General features: G+C 33.2%; 1 protein-coding gene and 1 pseudogene across 1 annotated transcript; both read right to left on the minus strand.

The window, feature by feature from the left end:
- Window positions 1-3,763: 3,763 nt before the first annotated feature.
- LOC132636685 (MDIS1-interacting receptor like kinase 2-like) lies at window positions 3,764-7,053 on the minus strand (annotated as a pseudogene).
- A 1,754-nt stretch (window positions 7,054-8,807) lies between these two features.
- LOC132636686 (thymidine kinase-like) lies at window positions 8,808-12,166 on the minus strand. Its single transcript, XM_060353675.1, has 4 exons — window positions 11,926-12,166; window positions 10,756-10,900; window positions 9,361-9,482; window positions 8,808-9,242 (listed from the first exon to the last, which is right to left on the minus strand). The coding sequence occupies exons 1-4, from the start codon at window positions 12,105-12,107 to the stop codon at window positions 8,969-8,971; spliced, it is 723 nt and encodes a 240-aa protein (XP_060209658.1). The 5' UTR covers window positions 12,108-12,166; the 3' UTR covers window positions 8,808-8,968.
- Window positions 12,167-14,937: the final 2,771 nt, after the last annotated feature.

The raw sequence follows: 14,937 nt of genomic DNA on the forward strand, positions 1-14,937 counted from the left end.
TTAGCAGTTGAGGGTCAAGCTCCTCTAGCAATTGATAAAGTCAATAACTGGCTCACCTTCATGTTGGCAGGCTCTTGTAAGTTCAATCATACTAACGATACGTCTTGTGCTATAAAAACGATTGAGGAATTCTTGCTCCAGCTGCTCCCAACTATCTATAGAACCAGGTTCAAGATCAGTGTACCAATCAAAAGCATTTTCTTTAAGAGATCGAACGAACTGCTTGATGAGATAATCACCATAAGTCCCAGCATTATTGCAAGTCGCGACGAAGTGCGCTATATGTTGTTTGGGATTTCCTTTACCATCAAATTGTTGCAACTTAGGAGGTTGATAGCCAGCATGCATCTTCAAGTTATCAATCCTTCGTGTATAGGGCTTTACATATGTAAGAGGTGATTTGGATGAGGACTCAAATTTATCATTGATGGCCCCCATGATGAAATTCTTTAATTGGTCAACAAGAATCAAACCTTTAGCCGAAGCTTGGATATCTTTGATCGTTTTTGTTTGCTTTATGGAATACTCTCTTTTCTCTTGAATTTCAAGAATCTTTATAGGTGTTTGACTCAATTCTCTCTCAGCCATACTTTCCATCTTATTTGTCAGCTTGAAAAGCTTAGCATCCTGTTCTTGCACATGTTTTGTCAAGCCTTCAACTGCCTTAGTCAAACTTGAAAGTTATTCTTCTATAGTGGATGCGTCAATCATCATTGTCTACACGACCATCATGGAGGATGAAGAGTGATATTGATCACTACTCGAATAGAGCTTGAATTGAGGAGTGACTTGATAGGAAGTTGGAGCATATCCATCGTTTAGGGCATCATCATCTTCTTGCAGGAAGGGGTTGTTCGACTTGCAATGGCATTCTTGCGGTTGATTAAGTTGAGCCAAAATTCTTTTAAGCACCTCAGCAATATTATTCCCTTCTTCTAGCATGCAGGATGGGGATATCATTCCTTTTGGAGAAGATGAACTAGAAACATGAGTTGGCTTGGAAAGTACTTGAAGCACTTGTTGTCCTTGCATTCCAGTTTTACTCCTTTTGATTTGTACAATGATCTCCATGGCAACTTCTAATCCACTTTTAGGTTGAGCAGTCACAATAGCATCAGATTTGGGGTTGATATTCATTTGAGTCATTTTGATGTTCGTCAACTTCTAATGGAAGAGATCAGAGGTAAAGATTGTCCCACTGGGCGTGCCAGAATTTGTAGACAATAAAATTCGCGTCGAGAAAATGATAATCAAGATAGGAAAATATCGCAACAATCGTATTATTTGATTTCAAATATGAGTGTTACAATCTCTATGATTCCTCAGATTCTTCTTTACAAATATAAATACAAGGGTTTTCGAGCTTAATCTTGAATTTGATGGATTTTGTACTTGAATTCAAGGGCCTTTGAGCTTGATCTTGAATTTGGTAGTCTTGATCTTGAACTTGTATTTGAATTCAAGGGCTTGAAGCTTGATCTTGAATATGGATTTGATTTTGACTTGAATTGATACATCACGAACACTTTGATGACCTCCATGAACAATAATTCTCAGACGAATAGGTGAATTTGATCTTGAATGCCTTGGTATTTAATTTGCCTTCGTTGACTTTGATCTTGAACGCCTTGCAATTTGATTTGCCTTCGTTCTTGATCTTCGGGTAATTGAAACTTGTAGAGGAGTGCTTGAATGCTTGCAGCTTGTAGAAAACTTATAGCGTTTGATCCACGAGCTCCCTCTGGCTTCTTGTTTTGAATTCTAGTCCCTCCTCTAAATTATAAGACCCCTATTTATAGTTGTAGGATGGAAGAGTTGTGATAAGGACAAATCCTTTCTGACCGATCAGAATGAAGTGACATGGCCACATTTGATTGGCCGGAACATGTCATTTGTACACTAGGCATGCTGCATCATTTTGACACGTGGCATGATCCAACTTGCTCCTTCGTTTGACTTGGCGTGCCACGTCATTTGACACGTGGCGCCAATTTGGGCCTCCCTGGATAAGATGACATTTTGGGCTTAACAAAGTGGGCTCATCATTTGTAACCCAATTAAAATAGGCTAGCCCAATGTATTTGGACCTTTTTAAAAATAAATCCATATTTGTTGGACTTATTAATTCAATTATATTAGCCACTCATTTATTTGGACCATTATATCTTGAATTTAATATAATCCAAATTATTTCACGGATTTGAATTTACTAAAATTTACAGGCTTACAGCCTACAATTGGACATGACGTTCCGAAAAAAGAAAAGAAAAAAACTAGAACTGTGGTCTTAAATTGATCATGACATTTTTGTGCCAATATAATGATATTAAGTAAAACATGAGAAATTTAGAATTAAATAATTTTTAAATATAAAAAGATATAATTTGTTTAAGTAGACTAAAAAGAATGAGGGTCACATAAAATGAATCATAGGAAATATTAATTTATAGTAAGGGGAAAAGTTAAATTGTAATTAGGAATTAATTTGACAAAAGAATTTCTATTAGAATTAAGGTAAAACTATTAAATGAAGTTAAAACACCCTCTTCCCTTTCCCTATCCCCTATTAAATTTTTTAAACAAATTTAAATGAATTTAAATTCTTAAAAATCTGAACATGAAAAATATTAGGCGTATTGTGCATGGGAGATGTTAAATATTTTGCAATGCTCAAAACATTTTATAAATTGAGATAGAGGTAATGCTTTTATATTGTACTGACATGTTTTCTTTTCAACTTAGCATTGTTATTGAAATTACCGAAAGAAAACTGATGAATCACTTTACAAATGAAAAAACATTCAGCCCATAAGACTTCTAAAATAAATAAATCCCTTTTTGTTTACATGTCAGTTTCCTCTTTGACACTGAATCTTAAAATCCCTTCTTGTATGATCCCTAAAAGGGGCAAAGGAAAAAACTTACATTTATAGCCTCTTATTCTGTGCAAATTAGATCTTTACTTTTGTATTCATTATGGGAAATTTCTGAGTCAAGATAAAAAAGAAGAAAAATATTGAGAGCAGTTATCACATGCAGAGTAATTTTGATAGTAATAAAGTATTTCAATTCCTAAGGAACATGCACAGCAATAACATTATTATTATGTCTAATTTTCTCATGCGTAGATTAACTTGCACGCACCTCAACTATTTCAACACATACCTACTACCTTTCACCAGCATAAATACCGGGAGACTCATTAGGGCTTAGATGGATTGTAAGAAATCACCTACGAGTAATACATTTCATCTCCATTAAGATTTGAACCTGAGACTTCATGTTCAACCTGTGCTATTCAACACTACTTGAAGGAGATAAATTGTTGTGGAAAACTCAATTAATTGGTTCAAATAGGGAACTTTTCTTTAAGAAGAAGCTTGTTAAGGCTCATTTGTAACATATTATCCATACAATGCGGAACTTATATAGAATTCTGTATAGTCCTTGAGCAGACACCAAACGTAAGCACTTCTTAACATTGATATTGTAATATATAATACTGTTACCGAGCTTAGCTACATGAATCAGAAACCAATATTCCAAACATAAGATCATTGAAACAAACAAACACTCATGAAAATATACTAACCATATACTATTGGTTTCTGTAGATCTAGTTCACTCTACAGTGGATGAGATTCGAGGACCTTTTTCGCGGCTCCAACGACGGATTCGGGCATACACATATTAGCATAATATTATGAAATTAAATAAGTACATGAAACTCATTTTTGTTACTTATTGGCACAAGGAAATTAAATAAATAACCTTATATGATATTGTACACACACTAGTACAAGGGCATGGAATCCTTCAGGATGAAACACTAAACAAGATAAGCACCTTAAATTACTTACTTCACAACCACTTGGTATCGAAGCTTATTCTATTTCATGGAAAGACACCTTTACATCTTGGGGAATATATAGGTCACCTTACATGGGGTTGTCTGATAAATAGGTGGATCCATTGATAACATATGAGAGATGAAGTACATTGTTGGCCTTGATTTTGGAGCTTTAAGCAAACAAGAACTTGCTAGCTTGATGATAAAAATCAAAACCTCTTTTACTTCATTTTCAGGATACGGAAGGCGTTCATCTAGCAAATCACTAAGCTGCACATCTCTGGTCGATGAGCTTGCTAGCAGAGTGATGTATTCCCCAAGATGCTTTCCTTTGATTACCTCCAAAGCTAATACTCCAAAGCTATAGACATCACACATTTCTGTAACTTTCAGTGTATAGGCAAGCTCTGAAACAATACAATGTCCAAAAAAGTACAACATTTTAGACTTGTAAATAAGATAAAAATTGTGTAGAGTGTGCAGCTATAGTTCATGAAGTTAAAGAATGGATAAAAATCATATCCTACCTGGTGCAACATAGCCAAATGTTCCTGCAAGCATAGTACAGTTGGATGAGTCTGGCTTGAGAAGCTTAGCTATTCCAAAGTCTGAAACACGAGCTTCATACTCGGCATCAAGCAAAACATTATTGCTTGATACGTCTCGATGAACAATCGGCAGTGAGCAATCATGATGCATGTAAGATAAAGCACAAGCAACACCTTTGATGATATTCACCCTTCTAAGCCAATCCAATTTCTTGGACTCTACTTCATTGCTCAAAACACTATATAAACTCCCCCTCTCCACGTACTCATAAACTAAGAACGAGTGTTGTGCATTTGAACAAAAGCCATAGAGTTTCACAATGTTCCGATGTTTAATCATTGTCAATGACCTTACCTCATTCGTGAAGCTTTTGTGATATGTAATCTCAAATGAAGAGTGAAGTCTCTTCATTGCTACATTCCCTAGTGATGGAAGGTATACCTTGTAAACACTTCCATACCCTCCTTGCCCAATGCAAAATGTTGCATCAAACACCTCTGTAGCGTTTAAGATATCCCGGTATAATGCACTTCCATGTAACATGGATATCGAAAGCAAACCATCATCTTCACCAACATCAATGGCATCCTGTCTTTGAATGTCTCTAGCTATTTTTCTTCGACCACACATGAGAAGAACACCAATGAAAGCAAAGACGAGTACTAGTGCTCCCATAATAGGTAGTACAATGATGAGAATGAGTTTACGTCCTTTCGCCATTGAGTGCTTCTTCACCAGAGAAGATGGACTATCGCACGGGTGGAATCCTGTTACATTGCCACAAAGACCTTTATTACCTTCTAATGAGGCATGCATAAAAGCTTCATTATATGGTATTGGACCTTCCAATTGATTGTACGACAAGACGACTTCCTGCAAACCAGTCAAACTTTCAAATTCTTCAGGAATGCGACCAAAGAATCTATTGTAGGAAAGATCTAAGTTTGCCAAGTCCTTCAGATTGGCTAACTGAGGGGTTATTTCTCCATCAAGAAGATTATGACTCAAATCGAGTACAGTAAGATGAGTTATTCCCCCTATCTCCATTGGAATTTTTTGGCCAAATTTATTGTTGCTCAGGTTCAAGTAAAACAGGTGCATGTAATCTCCAATAAATGTAGGGATTGACCCATTCAATCTATTGTCTGATAGATCAAGGGACTCTAATTTTGTCAGTGACCCCAGTTCCTTAGGTATGTTGCCAGAAATGTGGTTTTTCAGCACAGAAAATTTAACTAGAGTGGTCAATTTTCCGAATTCCTTAGGAATCTGCCCAACCAAATGATTTGATGAAAGATCAAGTCCCTGAAGCCTTTTGAGATTGGAAATCTCTGGAGGTATGCTACCACTAATGTTATTTCTAGCTATCCGCAGGTCAGTTAATTTCTTGCATTTCCCCCAATTACTGCCTAGTTCACCATGAAAATCATTGTCACTCAAATCAATGAAATGAAGCTCTGGATGGATACCAAAAGCTTCAGATAAATTGCCAGTGAAACTATTATTATCAAAGCGAATCCTCTTTAAACTCAAGCACTTCTTCAAGCTGCTTGGTATTGGCCCCGTCAGCTTGTTACTATACATCGATAAGTTCACAAGTTTCCCGCCTTGGAAAATTTGCTCTGGCAGATGGCCCGAGAACTGATTATCACCCATTGATAGCCTAACCAAGTTATCCAGATATGCAATTTCTTTTGGAATGGAACCAGAAAGTTTGTTGTCGCGAAGATTCAAAGTTTGCAAGTTTCTCAAATTGCCAAATGAAGGGGGAATTGAACCACTAAGATGATTTTTGTATAATCCCAAATAAGTAAGATCTTTCAGATTTCCCAATTCTCTGGGAATGGAATCAAAAAGTTGGTTAGCATAAAGGTATAGACGTTTGAGCTTAGTTAATTCACCTATAGTTTTTGGAATTGGACCAGAAAGATTGTTTGTGTGGAAGCTTAAATGTTCAAGTGACTTCATTTTCCCTATTTCAGCAGGAATGGGACCAGATAATTCATTGTAGGAAGCATGGAACAATTTTGCACTAATCAAGTTACCTATTTCCGAAGGAATATGACCTGTTAACTGGTTGTTTTTAAGACAAGCTTCAACAAGATTGGCAAGTTTTCCTATATTCTACAGGAATGGAACCATTTAGGTGATTGTCAGAGATGCAGAGGGTCTCAAGATTTGTTAGTGAGCCAATTTGTGGTGGGAGTGTGCCTGAAATCTGATTAGTCGACAAGTTAAGATAGACAAGATTAATGAGTTTACCAATCTCAGGTGGGATGGTACCAGAAAGCCGATTCATGCTAAGATCAACATATTCAAGAAAATGGAGAGATGAAAATGGAAAATCATAGAGTGTACCAATAATACTAGCATTTGTAACATTCAACATGTTTACCCTACCGTCAATGCATATAACTCCATACCAGTCCCTGCATGCATCAGAACTTCGCTCTCCAAGGCTCGAAGAATTCTTGGCACTAGCAAAACTTAGTGTCCATGAATCCAATAAGGAATTATCCTGGTTTTGGAAAGTCGATTTCCATTTCAGGAGAGCAGTTGCTTCGTCAGTGGAAGCGAAAGTAACTGAGAAAAGATATAAGAGAGTGAAATACTGAAGTAAAGAAAATATTCTGGGTGCCATCATCATGGCTAAATGATTATTTTGGTTTTTGATGAACTTGTGCAGAGTGCATAGTTTTATATTTATATATTAGCAAATAAGTAATTACAAGACTTGCAAGTCAATGGCATTTAAGTCTCAGCCTGTGAAATGTACACAGGTAAAATAGTCAGCATCTCATTTTCCATGGAAGTAGAGATCAAAGAAAATTAAGGAGTTTGGCGATTGATTACATCAAAGTTCAATTGCCCAAGCTTAAAGTCAAGGGTTGCTATCATCTTTGCGGGCCATGTAGTGTGGAATTATTGCATTTTTCCAAGAAGGAAAAGTCACATACACACACAAAGAGTACTTGTGCTCACTTGGTCAGAGAATCAACATGAAAGTTCTCCAAGCTGCCGCCTCTGCTGTTTAAATTATTTTCTAAAGTGTTTCAGTATTCGTTCTAAAACTTGTCTACTTCTGTTTAAGTTTCAGAGATAGTATTTAAATGGTAGTTATGAAGCCACTCGTTGTCATAGCAACAATATTACAGATATCAAAAGTCATAAAATTACAATGACGAAGGTGAAAAGAAGATAGACTCAATGAACTCATGTCTTGTGATTTTTGCTTACAATGCTTTATACCCTGTAGGAATATCCCCAGAGAAAACTACCTTTTCCTATTTCCAATTTATACAGCACATAAATTGGGAAAGAGTGAGTATAATTTATGTATTATGACAATTGGAACTTTTGACCTAATTAATACTCCCTCCATTCACTTTTACTTATCCACTTTGGACATTTCACACTGTTTAAAATATAAAAAATGAAGTGCATGATTTACCAATGTGCTCATATTAAGTAGTGCATATTTTTATTAAATTTGAAAAATAATTTGAAGTTAGTAATTAATATTATGGGTAAAATAGGAAAAATAAAATTATCCTCTCTTGATATGTTAAAAGTGACAAGTAAAAAAAAAATCTATTTTTAAAATACTGGACAAGTAAAAATGAAAGGAGTGAATACTACGTAAACATATAATGGTAATGCCTTCATATAAAATGATTCTTGTTTAGGAAAGTTCATATTACTTTTTGTAAGTTGCAACAGACTAAGAGCCTGTTTGGATGGACTTAGGCCCATAAGCTGCAAATAGCTTATAAGTTAAAAAAATAAGTTGGGTAGTCTAACTTATTTTTTTTGGCTTATAAGCTGTTTTCAACTTATAAACTGCTTTAGATAAGCTAAGTCAAATGGGTCCAATTATTTTTTTGAGCTTATTTTAGGCACAAAATAACTTTAAGCTGGCCAGCCAAACACTCAAAAAAGCTAAAAACAGCTTATAAGCAACTTATAAGCCAATCCAAACGGGCTCTAAAAGAAAGATTGCAAGACGTTTTATTTTGTATGGAGTAAATAACATCTTTATGCCATAAAAAAAAATATACCGAAGAAAAGTAGAATCTCCACTAGTCATAGCTCATAGTTTTGTACCATATCACTACAGTTGACAATTATGAGTATTGTTGTTTGTTTGACTCTCATTTTTCTCCATAAAAACTGCTCCATCTGCCCCAATTTATATGACACCATTCATCTAGACACAATTTAAAGGAAAAAAAAACAGTTTTGAAACTTGTTTGAAACTTAATCAATTGATTCATGTAGGAAACTTTTTTTTTTATGGAGGAGCTTGTCTACTGCAGGCTCATATGTAGCATATGATGCTGATCATGAGAACAGCTTCTCCATATATGCTGATTTAGTATAGAATTATGTAAAGTCCTTTAGCAGACACTAAATGTAAACACTTGTTAACATTGATAATGTAATATGTGATACTTTTACTGAGTTTAGCTACATGATCCAGAAACCAATATTCCAAACATAAGATGATTGAAACAAACAGCACACATGAAAATATATAACTATATATACACACACAAGCCAGAACTGTTTCTAAGCAACTAGAGGTTTCTCTTGAACTAGTTCACTCTGCACTTGATGAGATTCAAGGACCTTTTTCACAGCTCCCACAATTGATTTTCCACTGACATAGTGTTGTCGACAGACGGGCATATACATATTAGCACCACCTATAAGCTCCTTCTGCATCTCATCAGTTTTTCTCAAGGTGAAAAACGCTCGTTTGCCACATAATTCACATCTTGCTGTCAACTTTGTAACAGTATCTGCAATTGGAACGATATCAAGTACTGAGCCAAATTTCCTCCTGTAATAAGCAAAGCATGAATTCTCATCAGAATACAATATGTACTCAATAATTCTCATGTACAGACCTTATTGTCCAAAGATTAAGTAAAAACTAGGGTTCAAAAGTCAATAAATACCTTAAGTAGTCACCATCTAGGCCAGCAACAACTACAGTTTTCCCATCAATATCAGCAGCATTGCAACAGAAATCATAAAGGTCATCGAAAAACTGAGCTTCATCAATGCCAATCACATCCACCTGCTAACAAATAGACGCGTTGAGCAATAAAAGCAAAGCAAACCAGAAAAATAAACTGCAAAACAATGACGAGAAAGAATCACATCTAGATTAATATGTCAAAGTTTACATTTAGCATCTTCTTCACTACTAGACAAGATTGATTTTTCAAAACATCAATAGCTCTGATCAAACCTATTCACCTTCTCTATATGCTCAACTCTTCCCCTTCCCATTGGATTTTTTTGGCTCTGGTAAGTCACAATCTAACAGAGAGCTGAACAATGATTCTTTCCACTTTGAGCCTGTTTGGATGGGCTTATGCCTATAAGCTAAAAAAAAAAAGTTGGGATAATCTAACTTACTTTTTTTGGCTTATAAGCTGTTTTAGATAAACTAAGTCAAATGGGCCCAATTATTTTTTTGAGCTTATTTTAAGCACAAAATGACTTTAAGCTGACCAACCAAACACTCAAAAAAACTGAAAACAACTTATAAGCAACTTATAAGTCAATCCAAACGGGCTCTTTATTTCCTTCATGACTCGAATCCACGAATTTATGGTTGGAGGTGGAGGGTCCTCACCACTAGGCTAAAAGAAAAATCAAAATTCCAATAAAAGTATTGCCATATCTGATAAAAACCTTCAGCTCCTTCCCTTCCAGTAAAAAGGTGAAGGGAAGAGAACCCCAATTCTCATAGTACTCCAAGAATTTCAACTTAATGCAAGAAAGTCAACCTTTCTTTTTAACATCATGGATTTCCAATTTGATCAACATGGTTGCAACCACAGAAAAATGGGACCACCCATACACAAAGCAAAACCATTTTCAAGACTTTAATAACACACTACTCTTCTAAGACCACAAGCCTAGAATATCAAGAATAGGTACTAAGGGTGCGTTTGGTATGAAGGAACAAACATGTTTTCAAGATTTCTCATGTTTGGAAAACATTTCTCTAGGAAAACAAGTTCTTTAATGGAGAAAAATAACCTCCCAAGTGGGAGTAGGGAAAACAAGTTTCATAAGTGGCATTCCAAGCTCATTCCTCCCCAACTCCCAACTCCAACCTCTCACCACCCCCACCCCCAATGTTTTCCTAAATTACATATAAACCCTCTTGGAACAATATCTTTTTGCTTAATTATCAAACATCAGAAACTACATAAGAAAATCACTTATTTTCCTCAAAAAATATTTTCCTCGATGCTAAACACACCCTAGATCTAAATTCACATCAGTTTAGTCCAAGAATAGCACAAGGAGATAGGGAAGGAAGAAAAGGACTGCACCTTTTCATAGGCATCTGGACCAAATCTCTGTTTGAAAGATGATAAATCTGGCAATGACCAACATGGGAATTTTGTCCCATCGTGTGTTACCACTGCATCTACCGCATACCTTGTATCTTTGTTTGACTTGATCATCACCACATTCCTACTCACACAGTTAAAGAATACAAGTTACAGCACAAAAAGACGATATGGAAATTAATCACCTGAATTGGCAGCATAGGAACTACTTCAATTTAATAGATCAAAGTTCAAAATTTGCAGCATATACAACAATATTATAACCATCACCCAACTATTAACCAAAAAGAACCATCTATCTCATAAAAGATTGTCAAATTTATATATTTAGAATCTAGCTAAAATGTTAGCATTCCCATTTAACTTGTTTTAAACTCCACAAGATAAAGAAACAAATACTCCAATTTAGTACTAAGGTTTAAGTTTTGTATGTACAAATTTAGCTTATATTTTACTCTTCACTTAATTTAGTGACTTTAGCATTGAACGTTCCCAAAATGGGGACTATCAAGTAAATTCAATATAATAGACACATGTTGGCATTCTAGCCTTCTCCTTTCAAGACCTGTCCATAAGAGAACTCAATACTCTTGGTTGTGATTATCTAAACTAGTTGTTTGCTGTTAAAAAATTCCCGTTTAAGCAATTCATACCTTCCATACATAGTGTTTTGATCTAGGAGTTCAATTCTTCCACGGATCTAAAGTTCAAAATATGGAAGAAACACCAGTTTCCACGAAACTTTGTTTTGTATCAATAAAGTCACTCAATTTAAGGGCTTATCTCTTATAAAACCACTTAGCCAAATTTATCATTAAAAAACTTCACTTTGCCCCCTTAACATTTTGGTTTTGGGAAATAATACCCCATTCACATAATGAATGGGATAATAAACTCCCTTGATTTTAAATCGATGGCTAGAAGTGAGTTGAATTATTACATATATTTTTAAAATGTCTTGATTGCTAATAATATATTTTTTGTAGCTCTGTATATCACATAGACTCAGATGGTAATTAGTTCACATGAAGTACCACTTATGCCAATCATGCCAAGAAATTCAACAAACAACAGCATAACTAGTTGGGGCCGACTATATGAATTCTCACTGACCATATACTTCAATTAAAAAAAACAAATAATTGGTACCTGCCCAATTTGGATTCAGAATTGACACGACGAAGTAAAGCAGTAGTTTTACCAGCAAACATAGGCCCAAATATTACATGGATTTCACCAGTAGGAAGATTATTATTAATATTATGGCCTCTTTGATCTGTTCCATTTGGTACAGAAATTGGGTTTTTGAAGGATGAACTAGAAAAAGACATGGTCAAGATTATAATATTTTTGGAGCTATGTTTGTAATAATTGTGAGAAGCGAAGATGAAGAAGGGATTTCAAGAGCTTTATAAAAGGGGTTTGATTTTAAATTTTGAATTTTGGAGGAAAGAGTCAAAGGCATATGAATTTTTGTTTTTTTAGATTTGGAGGGAAAAATTAAAATATTCAATTTTTCCAACCAATATATGGCGTTGTGGTTTTATTTTTTCTTTCCTTTTTTAGAAGTAGACAGTTAAGTACTTAAGGGGTGTTTGGTAGGAGAGATTAGGTGGATTATTTCTGTTTAGAATTTGGAATTAATTTATCTCATACTTGGTTGTTGGTACTTATTATTTATTAATATCTGAACTACAATCTGGATAACTTACATAGAGTATAGAAGGTGGATAAGTTATCCAAGTTATAATTCTAGTTTTAATCTCAGGATTATAATACAGTCAACCCTCTCTATACCAGCATCGTTAGGTTCAAAATTTTTAGCGAATTGCTATTATATACTTATAACAGCATTGACATTTAAATAATATTTTACTGTTATAGCAAAAAAAGATGCATAAAATCTAATTTTTCATTTTTAATTATCAAATCCTAAGCTTAATTATACTTTGTATAACGAAGAGAAAACTTTTAATGATGAAAAATATATTCGTATAATATTTTTTGTCATAAATAGTGTATTAAATTTCAAAATATTTGGTCAAAATCTCTACACTTATTATTGATAATTATAGATATTCTATTTTTATAAAAATGGTTAATTATTATATTACTAAAAAAAAAAGATAGTTATTATATGGGGTAATTTTACAAAGAACATACTGTTATAAATACTATATATTTTGATATGTTCCATTTGATACAGATAACAAGGAAGATTATTATTATGGCCACTTTGATCTGTTCCACTTGATACAGAAACTGTGTTTTTGAAGGATGAAGTAGAAAAAGACACGGCCAAGATTATATATATATATATATATATATATATATATATATATATATATATTAGAGCTATGCTTGTAATAATTGTGAGAGGGAAAGATGAAGAAGGGATTTTAAGAGCGTTTATAAAAGGGGTTTGATTTTAAATTTTGAATTTTGGAGGAAAGAGATTTAAGTTTTTTGGTTTGGAGGGAAAAGTTAAGATATTCAACTTTCCAACCAAAATATGGCGTTGTGAGTGTGTGTGTTTTTTTTCCTTTTTTTAATTAGACAGTTAATGCCTAAGGGTAGTTTGGTGGATATATGGTATTAGAATAATGAGTCATAATATTAAAAATAATCATAAAATAATAGAGTGTTTGATTGGTCGCGTCATATATAATTAATGCAATATTTGGTTATTGGTAGGGGCAGATTTAGGTCTTAAAGTATGGGTTCACGGAAATTTAATGACGTTTATTCATACACTATATTTGTATCAAGAAATTCACAAAACATTTAGGTTAATTTGAGATTATTATAGAAATTCGTAAACTTTAAAATCTGAATCCACCTCTATGTATTGGTAATGAATAATATGCATTAAGGTATGTGGAACAAGAATATTTATATCAGCAATGGGGGACCAAATAAACTATTTAAAGTAAATATTTCATATATAACAATCTTTTTATTTATTAATTACCACATATATAGAAATTCTTTTATTATTAATCGTTGTATAAAAAGTTCATGTGTTATAATTTATGCATAACTAGTATGTGAACCAAACGACTTTGTAGTAATAGAGAAATTTTAATTTGAACTAAATTGTAATTCACTCTTTAAGATGTTAGAAATAACAATATGTAAGTCCAAAAAATTTATCTATTTTTTTTTTTTTAGGAAAACCTTTCACTCAACTCTTTATTTTTTTCGTGGTCTCTTGGCAAGTTGTAACATTTTAGTGATTTGCACGTTGCAAGTAAACCGCCAAACACTACGTCCAACTTTCGTAAATCACCAAATAAAGTTTTTCTAGCTGCTAATTTTCATGTACTTATTATTAGAAACAACTAGATGGCTTATGCCCGTGCGCCCAACACTTCGGATTATAGTGTATCTATGTATATGTAGTTGTGTTTAGATAGTGATAATATATATATATATATATATATATATATATATATATATATATATATATATATATATATATATATATATATATATATATATATATATATATATATATATATATGTATGTATGTATTATGTTCAAAATACGATTAATATAACATTGTAGTTTGTGCTCCGTATCTAAAACTTTATTTTATTTGTGTTTGCTAGGAAAATTTATTAATATTTTTAAAAGAGAAAACTTGTTTAAAAGAAAACTATTTTCCTTTCTTTGAGATAAAATAATAGCAATATTTAAGCATCAGTTGATACTTTCAATTTTAATTCGATTAATTTAAAAGTGTAAAATACTTATTATTTTTTATCAAATTTTGATTTGGATAATTGTAATTCAAATTATTAAATTAATTTTACATGTTTGAAACGAAACAAAGTAGAAATTAATTTTCTATTTAAACGAAATGCTATTTTTTAATTTTTGATAAATATTCTCGGTTTAACTCATTTTACTTGTCATGTTGTCTTTTGCATGGATTTTTAAGGAAACGTGAATTAGAATTATAATTTGACTAATTTACCTTATTCATTATTTGATCTTCATTTGATATTAATCTCTTTTCACATTTATTAGAGTAAGAATAAAAATAAAAAAGTAATTAAATTGTATCTTATTTTTTAAATATATAAATATTTTAAGTATATTTATTTTAGTAAACATAACAAATAAATGACATGGCGGAATAGCAAATACAACAATTA

Source organism: Lycium barbarum, chromosome 4, assembly GCF_019175385.1.
Source record: "Lycium barbarum isolate Lr01 chromosome 4, ASM1917538v2, whole genome shotgun sequence".
Taxonomy (NCBI): Eukaryota; Viridiplantae; Streptophyta; class Magnoliopsida; order Solanales; family Solanaceae; genus Lycium; species Lycium barbarum.

Bases quoted from the DNA above. Each gene is read 5' to 3' on its own strand.
- LOC132636686 (XM_060353675.1), bottom strand. From the start codon at position 12,107: ATGTCTTTTTCTAGTTCATCCTTCAAAAACCCAATTTCTGTACCAAAT. The intron at 10,901-11,925 runs GTACCAATTATT...CTGTGTGAGTAG, and splicing joins TCTGAATCCAAATTGGGCAG to GAATGTGGTGATGATCAAGT. The intron at 9,483-10,755 runs GTGCAGTCCTTT...ATTTGTTAGCAG, and splicing joins GTCCAGATGCCTATGAAAAG to GTGGATGTGATTGGCATTGA.